Below are 20,814 nucleotides of genomic sequence, written 5' to 3' on the forward strand. Positions count from 1 at the left end.
ATTGGGGAAAAAAATAAACAGGGGCGCTAATAAGTCAGGGGGGCTAATTATATATATATCATTATATATATATATATATATATATATCATTATATATATATATATATATATATATATATATATATATATATATATATATATATATATATATATATATATATATATAATCAAATTATATGTATATATCATTCATTTTATATATATATATATATATATATATATATATATATATATATATCATTCATTTTATATATATATATATATATATATATATATATATATATATATATATATATATCATTCATTTTATATATATATATATATATATATATATATATATATATATATATATATATATATATATATATATATATATATATATCATATATTATATATATATCATCCAACCAAATGCAAACATCCGGGCCGAGAGCGCGCACCAAAGCCCCGCCCCTCAGGTCCCGCTCTCTCTCTATCCCTTCTTCCCTTCATGTGTATTTACGTGAGCAGAATCCCGCCACCCGGAAGTTTCCGATGGATGATGTTGGCGATTACAGCGCGCTGATTTGCTCGTCCATTGCGGCTCCGCTGGCGCTCAGTGAACCGGCTGCGCGGGGATGTCCGGCCGTGTGAGTGCTCCTCCGGCATGAAGCAGGGCTCTCGGTGACTCCTCCAGGATGCTCCGGCTGTTCGCGGCTCTGGTGGTCCTCGGGCTGCTGCTCGCCTGCTTCACTTCCTGGCTCTTCGACAGCTATGACGGCGCCTGGCACCCGAAACGCAGCTTATTCCCCCAGTCCGGGCGCAGCGGCGGCCCTCCGCACCCCGGCGGACAGCGGGACAACATCTTCTGGTTCGTGCAGGTGAGCGGAGGTGAAAACACACCGGTCATTAGACTGTCGACGGGCCGACCATGTGATTGATTGGAGGACGGCTTTTATTTTGCGTTCTGCCATAATAATTTATTCTCGCTGCGATATGGAGGATTATGGGCTGTCATGTTGAATATTAATGCCTGAATATTGTAGTATGTAGCAGGACATCAAGTGTGTACAGTAGGCTTTGGTAAACTGTGTAGATATGATCAGGACTGTGTTTAATGATATGAGTAAATGGTGTGTTAGATCAAATATGAGACGGACATTTTATTTTTTCATGAAGACAGCGTATTTTTACGTTGCAGTGAGAAGTCTAGAGTAATCAGGTGTTTGAGTATAACATTGTTTTATTGTAATTGTTATGTAATTGTTATGTATATTTGTAACGCGAGTTGTCATAAGAGTACATTGGAAGGCCTCTTAAGATTTACATTTAGGGGATAGTTCACCACAAACATGATGACAATAGTGTCATTTACTCTCAACTTGTTTCAAACCTGTTTGAGTGTTGTTTTTTTTCTTCTGTTGAACACACACACACACACACACACACACACACACACACACACACACACACACACAACCAAAATGTTTTTAAAGCTGGAAACCTGTCTTAACCATTGACTTCTATAGTATTTAGTTTTTTCCTATGGATGTCAATGATTACTGCGTTAAAACATTAGTCAAAATATCTACTTTTGTGTTAAACAGTAAATAGTGAATAAAGTAGTTTTTGGGCAAACTATTTCTGATTTAAAATTTATTTCTGTGGTCTTAAAATTATTATTTTATATTTATATCTTATTATATTGTTTATACTATATTTTATTATTTCAAATTATATTCATTCATGTTATATTATATTGTGTATATATTGTTCATTGATTCATTTTCTTTTTAGCTTAGTCTCTTTATTAATCAGGGGTCGAATGAACCGCCGACTTATCCAGCATATGTTTTACGCAGCAGATACCCTTCCAGCTGTAACCCACACACACAGTCATTCACATTCATAAACTACGGACAATTTAGCTTAAACAATTCACCTGTACCACATCTTTGGACTGTGGGGGAAACCGGAGCACCCGGAGGAAACCCACGCGAACACAATGAGAACATGAAAACTCCACACAGAAATACTAAGTGACCCAGCTGAGGCTCGAACCAGTAACCTTCTTGCTGGGAGGTGATTGTGCTACCCACTGCGCCACCATGATGCCCCATATTATATTATATTATATGTATATTATATTATATTATATTATAAGTTATGTGAATTTATATTATATTATATTCATTATGCTTCATTATATATTCAGTACTTCTCATTTTAGTGTTTATAAATATTTTAAAGACAGCTTGTATAGAGCTTCATCAAGATAATTATCATAATATGCTATTCGTTTACAAATTAATGCATGTGTTATTTTAAATGTCAACTCTTATTCGGGTTTTGATCTGTGCCTATTGATCTGTATAGGGGTTTTGCACCTCTGTGCCATTACCAATCATATGTACGGTTGGAGTTGCATCTGTAAAAAAATATTTTTTTATGTTTTTAAGTAAAATGTGTGTTTTTATATAAACAAGCATGTCTTAAACCTGCCTAACAAGAGCCAGGCAAGTTGATTATTAATTATTCAAATATTACTCTCAGATCACTCAGATTTGACCTTTTAAGACGCATGGAATTGATAAACTTGTATAAAATAACTATTATTTAACTATTATTTTAAATTATAGTATATTTTTATGCAATTCTGATTCAAAATGTTCTATATTGATTGGGCTGTAGCTAACAATTATATTGGTCACGTGTGTGTACAGATAGACACACAGACGGATAGGCTGAAGCATAGACAGACGGAAAGACGGATAGATAGATAGATAGATAGATAGATAGATAGATAGATAGATAGATAGATAGATAGATAGATAGATAGATAGATAGATAGATAGATAGATAGATAGATAGATAGATAGTTAGATAGATTGATAGATATGGATAATACAGAGAGATAATCTATATCTTTTGTACCTTTTGATTTCTTGTAAACAAAAAATGTCACTTTCGATCTGTCTGTTTGGTGTGAATAAACCTCTTGTGCTATAAATTAAAGGATACAACATTAAACCTTCAGCTGTGTACAGACTGGCACATAAGAGATGCCTCCTGCAATATGCCACTGACACTTGTTCTATAAATAGTCATGCTTTATGTGTGAGATTTCCAGCACTCTACACACAGGCCTGCGTGAAGCCTCATCATCATTATCATCATCATTATTATAATTATTATTATTATTATCTGCTTTCCAACAATGCTGGTTTCTCTTTGCAGGTGTCCGACATCCATATCAGCCGTTTCCACGATCCGAGGCGCATCCCAGACTTCGAGAAGTTCTGCACTGACACTATTGACGTCATTAAACCTGATCTTGTGCTGGCCACAGGTGAGATGAATTATTAGCCCTCCTGTGTATTTTCCCCCAATTTCTGATTAATGGAGAGAATATTTTTTTCAACACATTTTCCAACATAATAATTTTAATAACACATTTCTAATAACTGATTTATTTTAGAACATAATTTTTTTTTTCCAGATACTAGTATTCAGCTTTTAGGGACATTTAAAGGCTTTGTTTAAGAGTGGTTTGTTCTGTAGATAATCAGAAAAAAAATTGCTTAAAAGGGCTAATAATTCTGACCTTAAAATGGTCTTTAAAAAAATTAAAAAGTGATTTTATTCTAGCCAAAATAAAACAAATAAGACTTTCTCCAGAAGAAAACGTACTATAGGTAATACTGTTAAAAAATCCCCGCTCTGTTAAACATCATTTGAGAAATATTTTAAAAAAGAAATAGATAATAATAATAATTCTGACTTCAACTGTACATTGTAAAGTTAGATTTTATATGTACATGAAATATAATGACACTCACAAACACGTGTGTATTTCACTTGAACAGGGGACTTGACAGATGCAAAGACTGAGAGTAAAATGGGCTCTCTTCAACATGAAGTGGAGTGGCAGGCCTACCACAACGTCCTGAAAAGATCTCGAGTGCTGGAACGCACAAAATGGATTGACATTCGTGGAAACCATGGTGATTATTTTGTTTACTAAATCATTTAAAAAAATAATAGTTCACAGACAAATGTATCCCCTAATTTACTCCATCTCAAGCCATCCTAGGTGTTTCAGGTCAGGTGGACATAATCTGGGTCATGTTATAGGCACAGTTGGCATTTTTGCCACTAGAGGGTGCATATTCACAAAAATACAATACAGTGGTAAAAAAAAAGGAAATCAATGCTGTGTAAGATCGTTTCACTAGTTCATTCATTCATTCATTCATTTTCTTTTCGGCTGTCCCTTTATTAATCAGGGGTCACCACAGCGGAATGAAACGCCGACTTATCCAGCATATGTTTTACGCAGCGTATGCCCTTCCAGCTGTAACCTATCACTGGAAAACTCCCAAACACTCTTACATACACTGCAGACAATTTAGCTTACCCAATTCACCTATAGCGCATGTCTTTTGGACTGTGGGGTAAACCAGAGCAGTTAAAATTGGTCATTTTAAATTTAAACTTGAGCTTTTTTTGAAACATTTGGCATAATTTAAGTACATAAGTCAACAAAACATGTAACACTTTTCTAGTGGTTTTGGTATATTTTAATGACAGAAAATCACATGGTTTCCTTTTTTTGCCTTTAAATAATATCCCAGCTTTTGAATGGCAGTGAATGGTGCTCGAGTTTTCAAAACTCTAAAACGTGAATCTGCCGATCATTAAAGTAACCAGTGCAGCTCCAGAGGGTTAATAACTGAATTCTGAAGTGAATCAATGTTTTTTGTAGGAAAAAAATCCATATTTAAAACTATTATTAATGGTTACTAATAATCGCTATATACACGTAGCTGCACTACAATATTTTAAAGACCGATTAGTGAACAAAAGTGAGTTGTTTTGGCTAAACTTTAGATTTAGTTTGTGTCTATCCAGGATTTTTTCATACGCCAGACTTTGTAAATGAAAGCCAATAATATTAATAATTAATTAATTAAAAAACCCATCACTTTGCTTTTCCAGAATGCACTCATTAACCCACTGGAGTCTTTTTGGATTACTGGATTATTTTTATGATGGATAGATGCACTTTTATAAAGCTTTAAAAACTCGTCCATCATTCACTGCCATTGAATAGCTGGGAAGAGCCAGGATATTGCTTAATACAACTCAGATTGTTTGGTTAAAGAAGAAGGGCATATACTCCATAGATGACATGAGGAGGATTATTTATGGGATATTTGTTTTTATTTTAGGCGTACTATTCCTTTAAGGAGGGGAGTTGCGAACAGAATGATTGTCGTCAAACAGGTTATCTGAACTCTCCACGTGGACCTCGAAGAAAAAGATTGCTACAGTATTTTGCAATGTGTTTTTTTTTAGAAAATATCCGTAAACTACCATCAATAGAGTGTAAGAAGATCATTCAAACTACACAAATGCAATAGTACACGTTCACATACTTTAGCCTCTAATTTGAGCCTAAAATAGACAGTCCTGGCCCAAAATCACTTAACTGGTTGAGCGAGTGTTGCTGATTTGAGCAGGAATGACAGCGTTTGCATTCTTCGTGAACGGACGGTTTCATATTACAAGTTAAAGGAAACAAAAAATGTACCTGATGACACTTTTCAGTTTTGTTTTCCATTGTCGGTTTGGTCCACAGTTTGTAATAGAAGCGTCTGGAAGTTTGGTGGAAGATCTTAATAAAGCTCCGAATTAAAGTTTCCACTTTGCGCATCGCTGTTGGTCAGGAACAATTATCGTCCATCTTTGTCCCAGTGTCTGTTGGCAATAAAACAATTAAAGGACATTGAGCGAAGACAGCTGGACACTGTTATGTCACACTAATGACTTGAAATGAAGCCCAGCTCTGTTAAACAGGATATTGCCGGCTTGTTATGACACAAGAACAAACTTCAGGAGGATTAATAACCACTTTGCTATTGTGAGGCTATTGCTCATTAGTCTTATTGCAGTACATCCATAATAAATCAAATCAGTTTTCATTTACGCAACAGGGCTATTATTTATTATTTTAATTCAAATACATTCAGGCTTCTTTAGAATTATGTTGATGTTTTAACATTAGTATTATTTCAGTTTTAATCGTTCTAGTACTTTTAATTCGGATTTTACTTTTTTATATTTCTTTTTAAAATTATTTTAATGATCGAAAACATTTTGTTTTAGTTCATCATTATAACACAGGTACAGAGCGATATTCCATATCATATACATGAGTTTTTTTTTTTATGTAGTCAGTAAAACACAAAAGGAGATCTTTAGATAAATGTTCACGCTGCTTTTTTCCATACCTCATGTTTCTGATTCAGACAGTACATTTTCAAAAATAAAAACTGAAGTAATTTTCCCCTTTATTTTCAGTGTTCAGACACTATTTGATAGCTTTTTAGAGAGAAAAAGACTGGCATTGTCGGCGCCAATAGCCAAGTGGCATAGTGCGCTGACAGCACTGTAGTGCTCACGGCGATTCTCGAGATCCTTTGCTGATCGTCCCCCCTCTCTAAGCTCCCCATGTATTCCTGTCTCAACTCTACTGTCCTAAATAATAAAGGAGGGTTTCTGTGGGGTCTTAAAGTCCTAAATTTCAAAAATCCAAGTTTTAGCCCTTAAAAAGTCTTAATTTTACTGAAATATTGTGCGTCTTAAATCTTTTTTTTAAACAAAAACTTTCCTAAAAATTGTCTTAATTTTCCTTTGTTCATGTATTGCTATCCAATCTGGCCAAATCCATACAATCACCTTACAATCCAGCTCCATGAAACTCTGTTTACCATAGTGGGTTAATTATTTTCCTTACAATAACATTTGTTTAAAAGTGCTCCATCTATTTACTGCTGAGGACACCGACTTGGACAGATTGTTGTGCATAGATTTAGTTTGTTATATTTTGTATACATTTTAAAACATTTGTTCAATTTCTTTTTATTTTAAAGAAAATTTTTGTGTGACAAAAAAGTGTATGGATATAAGTAGATCTTGTTTTTACTCAATATTTAAAATATTTTGCTAAGAAATAGCTAAAATATTATTTTTGTATTATTAATGTATTATTAAATCAATGTATTTTAAATTATAATCTTTTTTTGATAGGGCAAATAAACAAATCTTTTCCATCTGGGCCTTTTGAAAAAGTCCTCAGCGTTGAGCCCTTTATGAGTCTAAAATTTCATTCATAATGTTCTTAAAAATGTCTTCAATTTAACTTGGGGAAACCTGCAGAAACCCTGTAAAGGTGAAACAAACCCAAAGAATATAATTATTAAAAAACGACTGACATTTTAAGTCATTCTACATTGTTGTATTGAAATGGTATTCCTTGAAAAACTGTAAATCCCTTATTGCATTTCCAATGACGAGTACAAATTAAAACTGAACAGTAGAGTGCAAAAGAATCACAACTTCTCTAATTAACCACAAATGCAGGTAAATGGAACATTTGAACCAACAGGAGTTAATATTACCAACAAAACATTCATAAATCAGTGTAGTGAGCAGCAGCAGTTGTTTCATTGTGTATTTCAACTGGCAAATTAATATATTTAGCTACAGAGAAAGCATCAGCCTAATAAAGGTCTCTAATGAACTCCCCCCATAGCTCTTATATCATTTTCCCTCTATTCCCATTATCCCATTTCCCCACCGGTCCTGTAACTGGTGTTACATTACGAAAGCTGCCAGACATGTAATAAGAGCTCCATTATCAGTTATTTTGTCTCTGCTCCTCTTCCATTTCCTGCAAATCTCCACTGATTTTTCTCTCTCTTTGTCTCCACAGATGCCTTTAATATCGTTTCTCTGGAGAGCGTGAACAATTATTACAGGTCTGTACTAATATTACAAATACAGAAAATATAGGAGGTGTAAAACTACAAGAAGTTTCTGATATTGAAAGTGGAAAATGCAATTTAAATGGTCATAAATGAACTATTCGTTTATTTTTTAAAAATTGTTTACATAGTCTTTGTATAAAATTTGCTCTATCTCGAATTGAAAAAGAAGTGTGTGATATGGAAAAAAAAGTTTTTTTTCTCTTAACAGTAATTCAGCTGAGTGTTTATTTCTTGGCTGGTTTCTGCCATGAGTAAATACAGAATACTAAACCACCAACAGGTGGCAACAAGTCATAATAAAAATACATTCATGATTTATTTAGCAGCCACTTGTTTTAAATCTGTTTGAGCTGAACACAGAGAAAGATACAGTTAAAGTCAGAATTATTAGCCCTCCATTGATTTTTTTTTTTTTTTTAATAAACCTAGTTAACCCTTTAAATGTCACTTTAAGCTGTATAGAAGTGTCATGAAAAATATCTAGTAAAATATTATTTACTGTCATCATGGCAAAGATAAATTAATTATTAGAAATGAGTTATTAAAACTATTATGTTTAGAAGTGTGCTGAAAAAAATCTTCTCTCTGTTAAACAGAAATTGGGAAAAAATAAATAAACAGGGGGGCTAATAATTCAGACTTCAACTGTATACTGAAGAATGATGCGAACCAGTAACCATTGATTTCCATAGTATTTTTTTGCTCCTACTATAAAAGTCAAAGGCTGCTTTTCCTCATTCCTCAGAATTTTTTTGTTTTGTGTTCAACAGAAGAAAGAAATTCATCTAGTGAATGAGAATAAATGATGAGGAAATGTAAACTTTTGGGTGAACCATTCTTATAAGCAAATGCAAAATTATGTCTCATTCAAAAACAGATTAATTCAGGAGCGAAACACAGCAGTGTTGCTATAAATACATAAATGTTTTGCACATGTTGGTCAAAAAGGAACAAAAAAGCAGACAATATTTTGTCTGAAGTGTAATTTGCTTAACATTTAACATTTATTTTTTCAACTGAAAGACTGCTAATATTCAGGAAACCACATTCAGAGTCAAAGTCAGTTTATTGTCAATTCAACCACATGTACAAGACATGCAGAGAATCCAAATTGTGGTACTCTCAGCTCTTCACAGGTTCAATCGCATTTTTGACAAAGAAAAAGCTTTCTTGTGCAATATTGTTTAACTATATAATATATCACGAGTATTAAAAACATAAAGATATATTTTTTATCTAGATATTCATAGATACAACTTAATTATATGGTCATTCTGACTAGGCATGGGCCAGTATAAGATTTTGACGGTATGATAACCTTGGATAAGAATATCACAGTATGGTGATTACTACTCTAAAATATATGTTTTTTTTAAAAGGTCTGGGTTAAAAACTAATCCTTCTTTTATCTTTCGAGCACAATATATTTTAATTTAAGAAACCTTACAAATATTTTGAAACAGTAAACATGTCAGGCTAAATTAATTATTGACTTCTGCTGTCTTCATTTGCTTCAGACTTTTTATTTTTATTTTTATTACAATTTAAAACGGCATCTTTGGACAAAAAAAAACTAATAAAAGATCATCCACATATCTTAGGAATGGTTTTGCAGAAAAGTTTTACGGTTTTAAAACCTTGACTGTTCTAATATGCATGACATACTCTATAATATCAGCCTGCACACAGTTAAATCAACAAACCACGCGCACACACACATTGTGGTAAACATTTTTTCATTTTGACTTTACATAAAAGGGTTAGTTCACCTAAAAATTAATGTTCTTTCATTAATTTGTCACCCTCATGTCATATCGAACCCCTGAAATCTTGGATCATCTTTATAAAACAAATGAAGATATTTTAGATGAAATCTTAGACCTCTCTAATCCTTCATATTCAACAACGATCCTGAGATGTTCAAAGTCCAGTAAAGGAACCAACAGCTTTAAAACATAGTTATTTTTAGAGTTTGTTTTCAGACACATAGTATTATTATAGTTGAACCACTGAAGTCACATTGAATCTTTTATTTTTGTTTCCTTTTCTGAATTTTGAACATCTCACTACTGTTCTTGTTTATGGAGGATGAGAGAGAGCTTTCAGATTTGATCTAAAACATCTTCATTTGTGTTCAGAAAAGTCTCTGATGTCCCTAGAGGCTGTATGTGAAGTTTCAGATCAAAATACCAAACAAATAATGTTTTATGATTTTTTGAAACTGACCCTTTTGAGGACTTTGATCCTAATTGTGCCATTTTGGTGACTGTCGCTTTAAATTCAAATGAGATTGTGCTCTTATCAAAAGAAGGCGGAGCTACAAATGTGTCAGCATAATGGCAGATTAAAAAACAAGACTAGTGACCTATGCTAATGAGGGACAGATCATCACTAATGGGTGTGGCATTCTCCATCTAATGACATCATATAAAGGGAAAATGTCAACCAAAGAGTTTCTGCAGATTGTTTTGGACTGTGTGATTATAAAAAAAATTAAAATTAATAAATATTTACCATTAGAAGCTGGTTATATTCACAGACTTTTACCACGCAAGTTTGTTTAAACCCCTTAAAAATATATTTTTTGCATAATAGGTTCCCTTTTAATAATCTTTTTTTTTTCCTTTTTTTGTAAACTAACCCCTTCAAGTCAATACACCTATTCAAACTAGTCATACAAGATTCAAGTTTGTTTTTTAATCATCATGCTTTCCTGAATATTTAGGAAATACTCTGCCAATCAGAAAGTAGGATCCTTCCACTACGTACACAGAACTCCCTTCGGGAACTATTCGTTCATTTGTGCCGATGCCACTCTGGTCCCGGGACCAAAACGGCCGTATAACTTCTTTGGGATTATCGATGAGGTAGGAGAGATGCAATGAATTTTTTTTTGCTCTGGAAATGTGATAATGTGATTGTTTGTCTTTGGACTGAATTCTAAATGTTCCCCATAGTCTCAGATGGAAATGTTGGAGACCTTCAGAGAGGAGAGCCTGAGCAGTAACAAGTCCATCTGGTTTGGACATTATACCACATCCACTGTCATCTCCCCCTCCCCAGGAATCCGAGAGCTCATGAGGTTTGGAGAAATCAAGCAATAACACTGTCGCTTGTTTCCCACTGATATCACATATGCTGTTTTATGCACATCTATGTCTGATTTGGGTATTCTTGCATAGCCAGAACTGGACAGCAGAAGGTCTGGTCCACCCTGAAGCTTACTGCAGCTAATTATCGACCGCTCACAGAAAAAAAGCATGGAATTATTATATAAAGTGAACAAGTTTTCTTTATTTTTGTCTTTTTTTCTGTTCTATTCTCTAAGGGGCTTGTTTAACTGAAATGACATTAAATTACAGTTATGTAGCAGCAGGAAAAAACTGAAGTAGCTGGAATAAAAGTCATTTACAATAATACATTTGATGCTAGGTGTAATAACACAAAAAAAGAAACTGATCAAAAATGTAATGTTGTGAAATATTATTGCAGTTTAAATGAAGCATTTTATTTTTAAATCTACTTTAAAGTGTAATATTGTATTTTGCATTACTCCCGTCTTCAGTGCCACATGACTCAAACAAATTGGTCTAATATTATATATAATTCAGTGGTCAGTGTTATTAAAATTTATTGTGCTGTCTGTTGAATATTTTGGTGAAAATTGTGATAATATTATTTCAGCATTCTTCAATTAATAGAACAGCGTGAGGTAGAAAATCTGTTTTAATGTCTTAATGTTTGAATGGTAGTGTACATTAACGAAATTACAGAAGAAAGACTATATGTATAAATACACTGAGAAAAAAATTCTCTCTGAGTTAACTAATATTACACTAATACAAATTACTTTGCATTGTCTACTAAATATAAGACCTGAATGTACAGCTCCGCTTTTTATACAGTGGTCAACATTTGAAGTGGAACCTTTCGTCAAAGTTCTAAATCTATTGATCATCTCCCATTCTTGTCTTAGAAAATGTTTAGATCTACTTCAAATGTTGACTACTGTATACACTACCTGACAAAAGTCTAGTCGTCGATTCTAGTTGTAAGAGCAACAAATAATAACTTGATTTCTAGTTGATAGTTTAGAAAAGTGTCAGAAGGAAAATTTTTCAGTTGAATCATCTGTTGAACTGCTCAATCATCACAAATACTGCAGAAGGCCTATTGAAACTTGCATGGATGCAAGATTCTCATAGAAATCAGTCAAGTTTGGCGAAGGAAAAAGTCATGGTTTGGGGTTGCAGTCAGTATTGGGGCGTGCGTGAAATCTGCAGAGAGGATGGCAACATCAACAGCCTGAGGTGTCAAGACATTTGTGCTTCCCATTACATTACAAACCAAGGGCAAATTCTTATACTTCAGCTTCTACATTAAAGTTCCCGAAAGCAAAAAAGGTCAAGGTGCTTCAGGATTGGCCAGCTTAGTCACCTGACATGAACATTATTGAGCATGTGTGGGGTAAGATTGAGGGGGCATTGAAGTTGAATCCAAAGAATCTTGATGAACTCTGGGAGTCCTGTAAGAACGCTTTCTTTGACAATCCAGATGACTATATTCTAGATTAATAATTCTAGATGAATAAGTTATTGGAATCATTGCAGAGATGTACAGTATGGATGCAGTCCTCCTAGCTCATGGGAGTCAGACACAATATTTATTATTTTTCTACTGCAGCATGACTTTTGTCAAAGCAAAGTCAGACCTTACGGTCCTATTTAAATAATTAAATCAAGGCATGATTATATATTTTTGGTAAAATAAGCATAATCTAGAGGCCTTTGCCATTTATATAAGCCACTTCTGATACCAAATGATCAACTAGAAGTCAAGTGATTATTTGTTGTTGCTAAAACTTTGATAGACGACAAGACTTTTGACAGGTAGTGTATTCTCTGTTCATCACTAAATGCTTTGAATTAAGAAACCTTTTAACAAGTAATTTCACTACCCTAGCAAATCTGATTATTGTTTCATCCTAAAATTACAATTTGCATTAAAACTTGCTTTTTTAAGAAGACTGTTTAATTTTAGTAACAATACTTTAAAATGATTATGGGCATTGTAAATCAGAATCTGTGGATTATCTGAGGCAACCGTCTGAAATTTGGGACAACTTTCAAATGTCATTGCAAATCTGTTTATCTGTTTATCATGTTTATCTGGTCATCTGACCTACATTTTAAAGCCTAGTATACAGTATGATTCCTTTTGTATTCAGTTCTGACAGATAAAGGGATAGTTCACCCAAAAAATGAAATTATTCATCATTTACTCGCACTCAGATGTGCCAAACCTTTGAGTTTCTTTGTTAAACACAAAGGACGGGATTATGAATGTTGGAAAATGGTAGCCATTATCATACATGGTAGGAAAAATAATACTACCAATTTCCAACATTCTTTAAAATATCTTTGGTGTACTGAAACAGCGAAACAGCGAGTACAAATTAGTATCGCTTTAATGCATAGATATATGCAAACATCATATTCAGTTCAATTTATTTGAGTATTATAATATAAGCACCACTAAACTGCAGATTATATATTGTATTGTATACAGTCTGTACAGTTTGCATACTATAAAACTATTAGTGTAAGTGCAAACACATCATATTGTGCCAATTTTTATTACTGCTTGTTTTTTTTTTTTAACAGTACAGCTGTGGCATATTTGTGTGGGCACCTACACACACTGGGAGGCTTCATGCCGGCTCTGCACAGTCGCCATCAAGGTGGCACCCTGGAATTAGAGCTGGGAGACTGGATGGACAATCGCAGGTGAGTTCATGGAGAACCAGCTCCACCCTTAGGGAAATGTAAATATGTGACCATAGACCACTAAACCAGTCATGTATGTTTTGCTTTTTATGGTTTGTTAGGATAGGACAATAATATGTTAGATGCAACAATTTGAATATCTGGATATTGAGAGTTCATAAAGTCCAAATACTGAGAAATTCGCATTTATAGTTGCTTAATATTTTTACTAATCAAAAAGGGAGTTTTGACATGATGAGATGATTTATACAAGATGTTACACTAGACTTACTCATGAGCATCTACTCAAAGGAGAAGTTGCTCCAAAATCCAAAGTCAATTTTTTAATGGCAAGCTAATTGTCAAACATATACTTTTGTAATGCTCTAATTTTGTAAATTGTCAGACAACGATTTTTATGTAGAGAGATTTTAAAGGAATAGCTACTTTTCATTTCCTAGTCTCATTGTTGTTATAGTAGTAAAACTAGTAAAAGAAGAAGTAGTAGTAGTGTTAGTAGTAGTAGTCATCGTAATCATCGTAAAAGTTGTAGTAGTAGTCGTTGTCATAGTAGCAGATGTAGTAGTCGTCGTAGTAGTACTCATAGTCATTGTAGAAGTAGTAGTAGAAGACGTAGTAGTTAGTCATTATAGTAGTAGTAGTCATTGTAGTGTTCGTCATTGTAGTAGTAGTACTCGTAGTTGTCATAGTAGCAGTCGTTGTAGTCATTGTCGTCATCATAGTAGTAGTAGTAGACAGTAGTAGTAGTAGTCATCGTTGTAGTAATAGTTGTCATAGTAGTAATACTCGTTGTCGTTGTAGTAGATGTAGCAGAAGTAAAAGTAGAAGTAGTAGTTGTAGTAGTAGTCGTCGTAGTAGTACTCGTCATAGTAATAGTTGTAGTAGTAGTTGTCGTTGTAGTAGTAGTCGTAGTAGTAGACGTAGTAGTAGTCGTCATTGTAGTAGTAGTAGTCGTCGTCATCGTAGTAGTAGTATTAGTAGTCGTCATCGTCGTAGTAGTATTCGACATAGTAGTGGTAGAAAAAGGTGGCTTAGTAAAAGTTGTAGTAGAAGGCAAAGAAGAATAGTCAAGCTTTAAATAGGAAAATTATCAAACCTTTGGTCATTTTTGAGCGAGATGCTAATGGTCTAATCCGATTTAAGGATTTATGCTAAGCTAAGCTAAAATGCTCCTGCCAGATCTGGAGATCGGCTGAATGGATTAAAAATTGGTATATCTCAGCTGTTTACCTGTCAGGGAGTTTTTTCCTTTAAAAAAACTGCTTTAGATTTTATTTTTAGTTTATGTTTTATTTGCCGTTGATGTCTTTTTATTGTTATAAACATTTTTTATTACAGAAAAAGTGTTTAATTAAATGATGTTTGTACATTGGCCATAAAAGCTGATATGGCAATAAACTCAAGAAAAACAATTGTGTTGTAAAAGCTGTTCTCCCTTGGTTCAGGTACAGGATTTTGGCTTTCGACCATGACCTGTTTAGCTTCTCCGACTTGACGTTTGAGGACTGGCCCGCCATGCTGATCACCAACCCTAAAGACGCACAGTACCTGCAACCAGGAGTGGAGCCTCTGGGTCGAATCCGCAGTTCCACTCACATCAGGTGTCTCTGTGTGTGTCCTCTTAAACCTCCAAGTGCTCAAACATTGGCTAAAGGAGCATTACCGTCTCCCATCCAAACCTCATGCTCTTGTTTATTTTCCTGCTCGCATGTTCTGTGTGTTCTTTTTACGCTTTGGCTGCGCACTCATTGTGCCCTGTTTGGTGTTCTGCAGGGTCCTTGCTTTCTCTGAATCCCCCATCACAGCCGTGTACGTGAGCGTGGACGGAGTTACACTGGGGAAAGCAGTCAGCGCTGGAGGTCCTCTGTATGTGCTGCTCTGGGATCCAATGCACTACGCTACAGGACTGCACACTATCAAAGTCAAAGTGGAGGTAGCTTATGATTCGAACAATCACCCAACACTTAATATGATTGGATGGCAGGAATTTGATCAAATTGCAACATTGTGTCTATCTGCGTTGTTGATTACCTGACATCAGGGGTGTCAAAGTCAGTAGTTTAGTTCCAATCCTGCTCCAACACTCTTACCTGTAGGTTTCAAACAAGCCTAAAGGACCCAATTAGTTGGATCAGGTGTGTTTAATTAGGATTTGAACTAAACTGTGCAGAGATGCGGCCCTTCAGGAACTGGCTTTGACACCTGTGCCTTATTCAGTTCAACTATGCTAATGATAATGATTAATTGTACTATATTATTATTATTATTACTATAATAATAATTGATAATACAAGAGAAGGGACAAAATTGTCAGTGTAGTTTGACTGTATGCTAAAAGTATGCTTTACATAGGATTGATAATACAGGATGTGCTTTAGCCACATAATTGGCAGTTCAGTTCAACTCTGCGAATTACTAATATTCAAAATTAATTATAACAAGTTATTATTTAATTCTGAATATTTGGGTTGACTTTATTGTTAATGGTAGCCAAACTACAATTACATTAAATTAAACTGCTCGTCTGTTGCAGCCTACAATTTATTTGTCTTTTAATTCAAACATCAGTTAATTTCCTGGTCTAGAGGAATAATTAATCTTACTACATTAACGAATTAGTATTAGTGTAAAAAGCAAGCGATCTGCATGGCCTCAAACGTTTAATAATGGTAACACAAAGGTATATATATATATATATATATATATATATATATATATATATATATATATATAAAACACATCTATTTACAAGCATGCATATATAAGAGAGAAAGAGTGTGGGTGAGAATAAAACGGGGCCAAAAAAGCCCTATGAGGAGAGAGAGAGAGAGAGATAGTTACAAATTCAACTTCAATAACCTAAAACCAATGATCAAAGAAAACTGAATCCCCTTGTTTTAACAAAGGACATGATAAACTAGCATGTACATTATTTATTCATTCATTTGTTTATGGCTCAGTCTCTTTATTAATCTGGGGTCGCCACAGCAAAATGAACTGCCAACTTATCCAGCATATGTGCACTCTTCACTCACATCCACTACGGACAATTTTAACTTATGCGATTCACCTATACCACATGTTTTCGGACTTGTGGGGGAAACCGAAGCACCCGGAGGAAACCCATGCAAACATGGGGAGAACATGCAATAAACTTGCATATCAGATAACTAAATCAAACTCGCATAGTTTTTTGTCTGAGGCTTACACAGTGTGTGCTGGCCTGGAAGTTTCTTGATGAGTGTTCTATTCCCAGTAATCTCCCCTATGCCCTAGTCATTTAGAACATTCTAACATTCAAACTTGGAATGATAAAAAAAACATTAAAATCATTTCTCCTAGGTGTCATTTGCTTTTTCCAAGTATTTTTACAGTTTAGTTTTAGAGATCTTTGTGTTTACAATTGGGCTCCCTTCACAGTGCACTTTGAAAACATTGATGTTATTTTGAACACAGCCGAAAGGAGTTTATGTTACATCTTCAAAGCTAGTATATTTTTTACAGTCATTGCTCCAAAGCTTGTGAAAACAAAAAACATAGCATACATTAATGCTTTTATTTTATAGTAGGTTATTTATTAAGAAATGTACCCAACTGTATATGACACGGGGCTGTTGGTTAGAACATTTCCGTAGTGGTTTGCATGTGTCAAATTGTAAAAATAGACTTTTAAAAAATGTACAAATAATATCCTAATAATAATTATAGTAATATTAATAGTAATAATAATTATTAATAATATTAATATGATTATTAAAGTATGATTTTGTTAATTTCCTAATGCATAATAAATATAAAATTTTATTTCTTAATAAATAGCCTCATTATTTATTTATTTATTTATATGATTTATATACGAGATTAGAATATGTGTCAGCTTTTGTAAGGAATTTTATGTTTTAGAATAGAATATGTAATGTTCTCAACAATACTTGTTAAGGAAACACAGGCCCTATATGGCCATTTGCATATATTTCAATTATTGTAGACAGCGAGTGCATGTTTTTACCAAATCTAATATTCGTTTTTTTTTTTTATGCATGTGCTTGTAAAACAATATAATTTGCACAAAGAAATTATGGGGTTTCCTGTAAAGAAGTAGTTACTCCACCCCGTTTAGAACATCATTATGGGCGTTTTACGTGGTAACTACGTGGTTCAAACAATAATCTGCGACGGAGAAACTACTGGCTTTGGGAAACAAAAAGCCAGTACTTTATCGTTCTTTTTCCATGATGCATCGTACTATGATAGTTCAGCCACGAGCTATGTCGTTGTTTGGGGAACACACCCCGGATCAGCATTCCAGCTAGGTTATGAGTTGAAATTGTCCAGAATAGAGACTTGGTTTAAAATTTCTGAACAGTTGTAGAGACCGAAGCCTGGCTTCAGCTTGAGCGAGGCTTAAAGCCTTGGTCACATTTTGAATGGACCAAATGAAGAGTTGAATGATGTAAAGAGACGAGAGAGGTCTAAGGACTTCGAGACCGTGAACTTGTTGTTCAGTTCGTTATATAGGTTTGCTGATGTCATGAACTCAGGGGTTGAGTTAGCCAATGGGATGTTGCCTTCTTGCCAGTTGTATTGCTCTTTGTTTTAGGCTTGTAATTTACATGTGCTTGGTGAGCATTTTTCATAGAGAAGTGTTAAAGATTTTATAATCTTAACGTGTTGCAAGTACCAATATACATTGCATACGGTTGTTCTCTAAACCACCTTAGCCGTGCATACATATCAAACACTTATGTGATGGTATTTCAGTCCAAGTTATTAAGCAATACTTCTAAGGGTTTTAATACCAAATACTTCTGTAAACCATCAATAAACACTATTTAGCACAGACATAGCAGTCTACCTGTGAACAGGAACATGAACATAGACACACAACAACATTACCTCTCTAGAATACTCTAGAACCACTTTAGAATATAGAAATAGCTATTAAAGAAAGGGTCCATTTCTTTTCACGTGTGCGTGTGAAAGTCTTTAAAGCTCGCCTATCAAGATTGTTACCATGGCAACTCGGCGCTTGGGTATGTGACATGTGACCTCCCGGTGGGGTGGGTTTCTAGGGGCTGCTTAAAAAGTTTATGCAAAAATGAGATGCGTCTGTTTGATCGTCCTCCATTCTTTACATAATGAATTACGAATTAGAAAAACTTCAAAAAGTTGAAACGTCGAAAAGTTCATCTGACTTCCTGAACATTTCAAAACACAATTTTGTAACTTATGAACCCAGAAAGCTTACATGAACAAAGGAGAAAAAACTGAAAAATAAAAATAATAATTGAAAAGGAGCAGCAGGGTTTAGATTAGTGTAAAGATAAAACAGATCAGGCAATATATTGTAGAACTATTTTACCATTGTTAAATCTCAAAAGAGTCCAAATATTCTTTCCACTTACTCCATAAAATAGCTTTAGTTTTAAAGAGAAAGTAAGAGTTAAAATTGGATTTTGATCTTTAAAAATTAGCATTTTAATTGAACTGATTCTGAAAGTGTTTTGAAGGAGCTGCTCTTCTGTCTCTCTGCTCCAGGACTCTGCAGGCCGCTCAAAAGTGCGTGAGCAGCAGTTCACGCTGGAGGAAGAGCTCACTCCCAGCTTCGGCTTCGTGCAGTCCTTTATCCTCCTCACAGACCACTACATACTGGTAGGAAAATGAAACCAATCACACTGAGCAAATAGTTTATTTCACACGTCACTAACATTGCCACAGTGTCACAATTCATACTTTTATTATGATTTTTTCCAGTTTAATTCTTAAACTTTCACTCTCAAGTATTTTTTGACCAGTTTCTCTGGGTGAATTGGGTTTCTGACATCACATTAAGCAAATTTTGAGTAACACGATCGGCAGCTGGCTGTCTGCAATTCTCACATGGTCACCCACTGAGGCTAAGCAGGGCTGAGCCTGGTCAGTACTTGGATGGGAGACCACATGAGAAAGCCAGGATGCTGCCGGAAGTGATGTTAGTGAGGCCAGCAGGGGCGCCCAACCTGCAGTCTGTGTGGGTCCTAATGCCCCAGTATAGTGAAGGGGACTCTATTCTGTCAGTGAGCGCCGGCTTTCTGATGAGAGTCCTGACTCTCTGTGGTCATTAAAAATCCCAGGATGTCCTTCGAAAAAGAGTAGGGATTTACCCTTTGCATCCTGGCCAAATGTGCCCACTGGCCTCTTTCCATCATGGCCTCCTAACCATCCCTACTTGAATATTCATCTGTGCTTCACAATAACAATAACAAGAACATTCGGGATATAGTAGGCTTACATGACAACTTTCTAGTGCCTTGTAATAGGCTTGATGGCTTTGGTTGGCTTATACATTACACATATATAGCACATGCACAATATTGGATTTGGATCGGTACCAGCTGGCCGATACCCGATCCAGCAAAAATATGCAGTACCGAACCAATATATGATCCAAGTATTAGGTTCGGTTCATCCCTATTTTTACACAATCGATTTATGTTGGGACAACATGAAGGAATTAGGTTAACTTCTTAGTTTTTGGACTTGACATAAAACAATAAAAATGTCCCAACGAAATCTAAAAAATTGTGTTTCAGCCCATTTTAAACAAATCTATTCTTTTTTTTGTGTGTATACGAACATGTTTTGCGTTTATTTTCCTCAGGTTTTATTTTTTTTCTAGAAAATCTAGTAATTGAATATGCAGCAACTATAGTTTCTGGTGGGAAAATATGTTGTATTTTAATCAATAATTTGAATGGGTGGAGAACATTTGGTGTTCTCAAAACAACTGCATTCAACAGATCACATGCATATATGATAAACAGATAAACATCACATGCATCTAATAGCCATGCTTCATTTCCACAGGCACGGATCGCTTTCGTAGTAATAGTTTTACTAAACCTTGGTGGGCTTGTACTCTTCAGATTTATGCCAGTCTCTTCAACGAGAGGTATTTCAGTTGTTCTAGCTTCAATAAAAAAGCCTGTTCTGCCTTTATAATCCAAAATGTATGATCATAATAAAGCACAACTGACTCTTGACCATTCAACAGGACTGTCCTCTCAAGCCTGGATGTCCCTGCATCTGGTCAGCAAGAGCAACGTGTTCTTCTACACTCTGCTGCTGTTCAATCTGTGTACAGCATTAGGTAAGAGAATAGTGACTTTCACTTCCACTGCAGGGGAGATTTAATCTTTTCATACTGAAAAAGAGAGTATTGTGGTTCATTTGGAAAC

General features: G+C 34.7%; 1 protein-coding gene across 6 annotated transcripts in view; it reads left to right on the forward strand.

The window, feature by feature from the left end:
• The first annotated feature begins 526 nt into the window (after nucleotides 1-526).
• Nucleotides 527-20,814, forward strand: part of tmem62 (transmembrane protein 62) — a 33,227-nt gene continuing 12,939 nt past the window's right edge. For 3 of the 6 annotated variants that reach the window (XR_015513658.1, XR_015513660.1, XR_015513659.1), the window contains exons 1-12: nucleotides 527-860; nucleotides 3,217-3,328; nucleotides 3,846-3,983; nucleotides 7,757-7,802; nucleotides 10,537-10,678; nucleotides 10,769-10,893; nucleotides 13,475-13,597; nucleotides 15,043-15,206; nucleotides 15,371-15,530; nucleotides 19,136-19,249; nucleotides 20,444-20,528; nucleotides 20,631-20,726. Coding sequence is in view for 1 of the 6 variants with exons in the window: in XM_087290828.1 (XP_087146954.1) it covers nucleotides 678-860; nucleotides 3,217-3,328; nucleotides 3,846-3,983; nucleotides 7,757-7,802; nucleotides 10,537-10,678; nucleotides 10,769-10,893; nucleotides 13,475-13,597; nucleotides 15,043-15,198; nucleotides 15,371-15,530; nucleotides 19,136-19,249; nucleotides 20,444-20,528; nucleotides 20,631-20,726 (1,480 nt within the window). In the remaining 5 variants the exon portion in view is untranslated. The remainder of the gene's footprint in view (nucleotides 861-3,216; nucleotides 3,329-3,845; nucleotides 3,984-7,756; nucleotides 7,803-10,536; nucleotides 10,679-10,768; nucleotides 10,894-13,474; nucleotides 13,598-15,042; nucleotides 15,207-15,370; nucleotides 15,531-19,135; nucleotides 19,250-20,443; nucleotides 20,529-20,630; nucleotides 20,727-20,814) is intronic. The other 3 variants (XR_015513656.1, XR_015513657.1, XM_087290828.1) reach the window with 1 other exon arrangement.

The sequence above is a fragment of the Danio rerio genome, chromosome 17 (genome assembly GCF_052040795.2).
Source record: "Danio rerio strain M-AB ecotype USA chromosome 17, GRCz13ab, whole genome shotgun sequence".
Classification (NCBI taxonomy): Eukaryota; Metazoa; Chordata; class Actinopteri; order Cypriniformes; family Danionidae; genus Danio; species Danio rerio.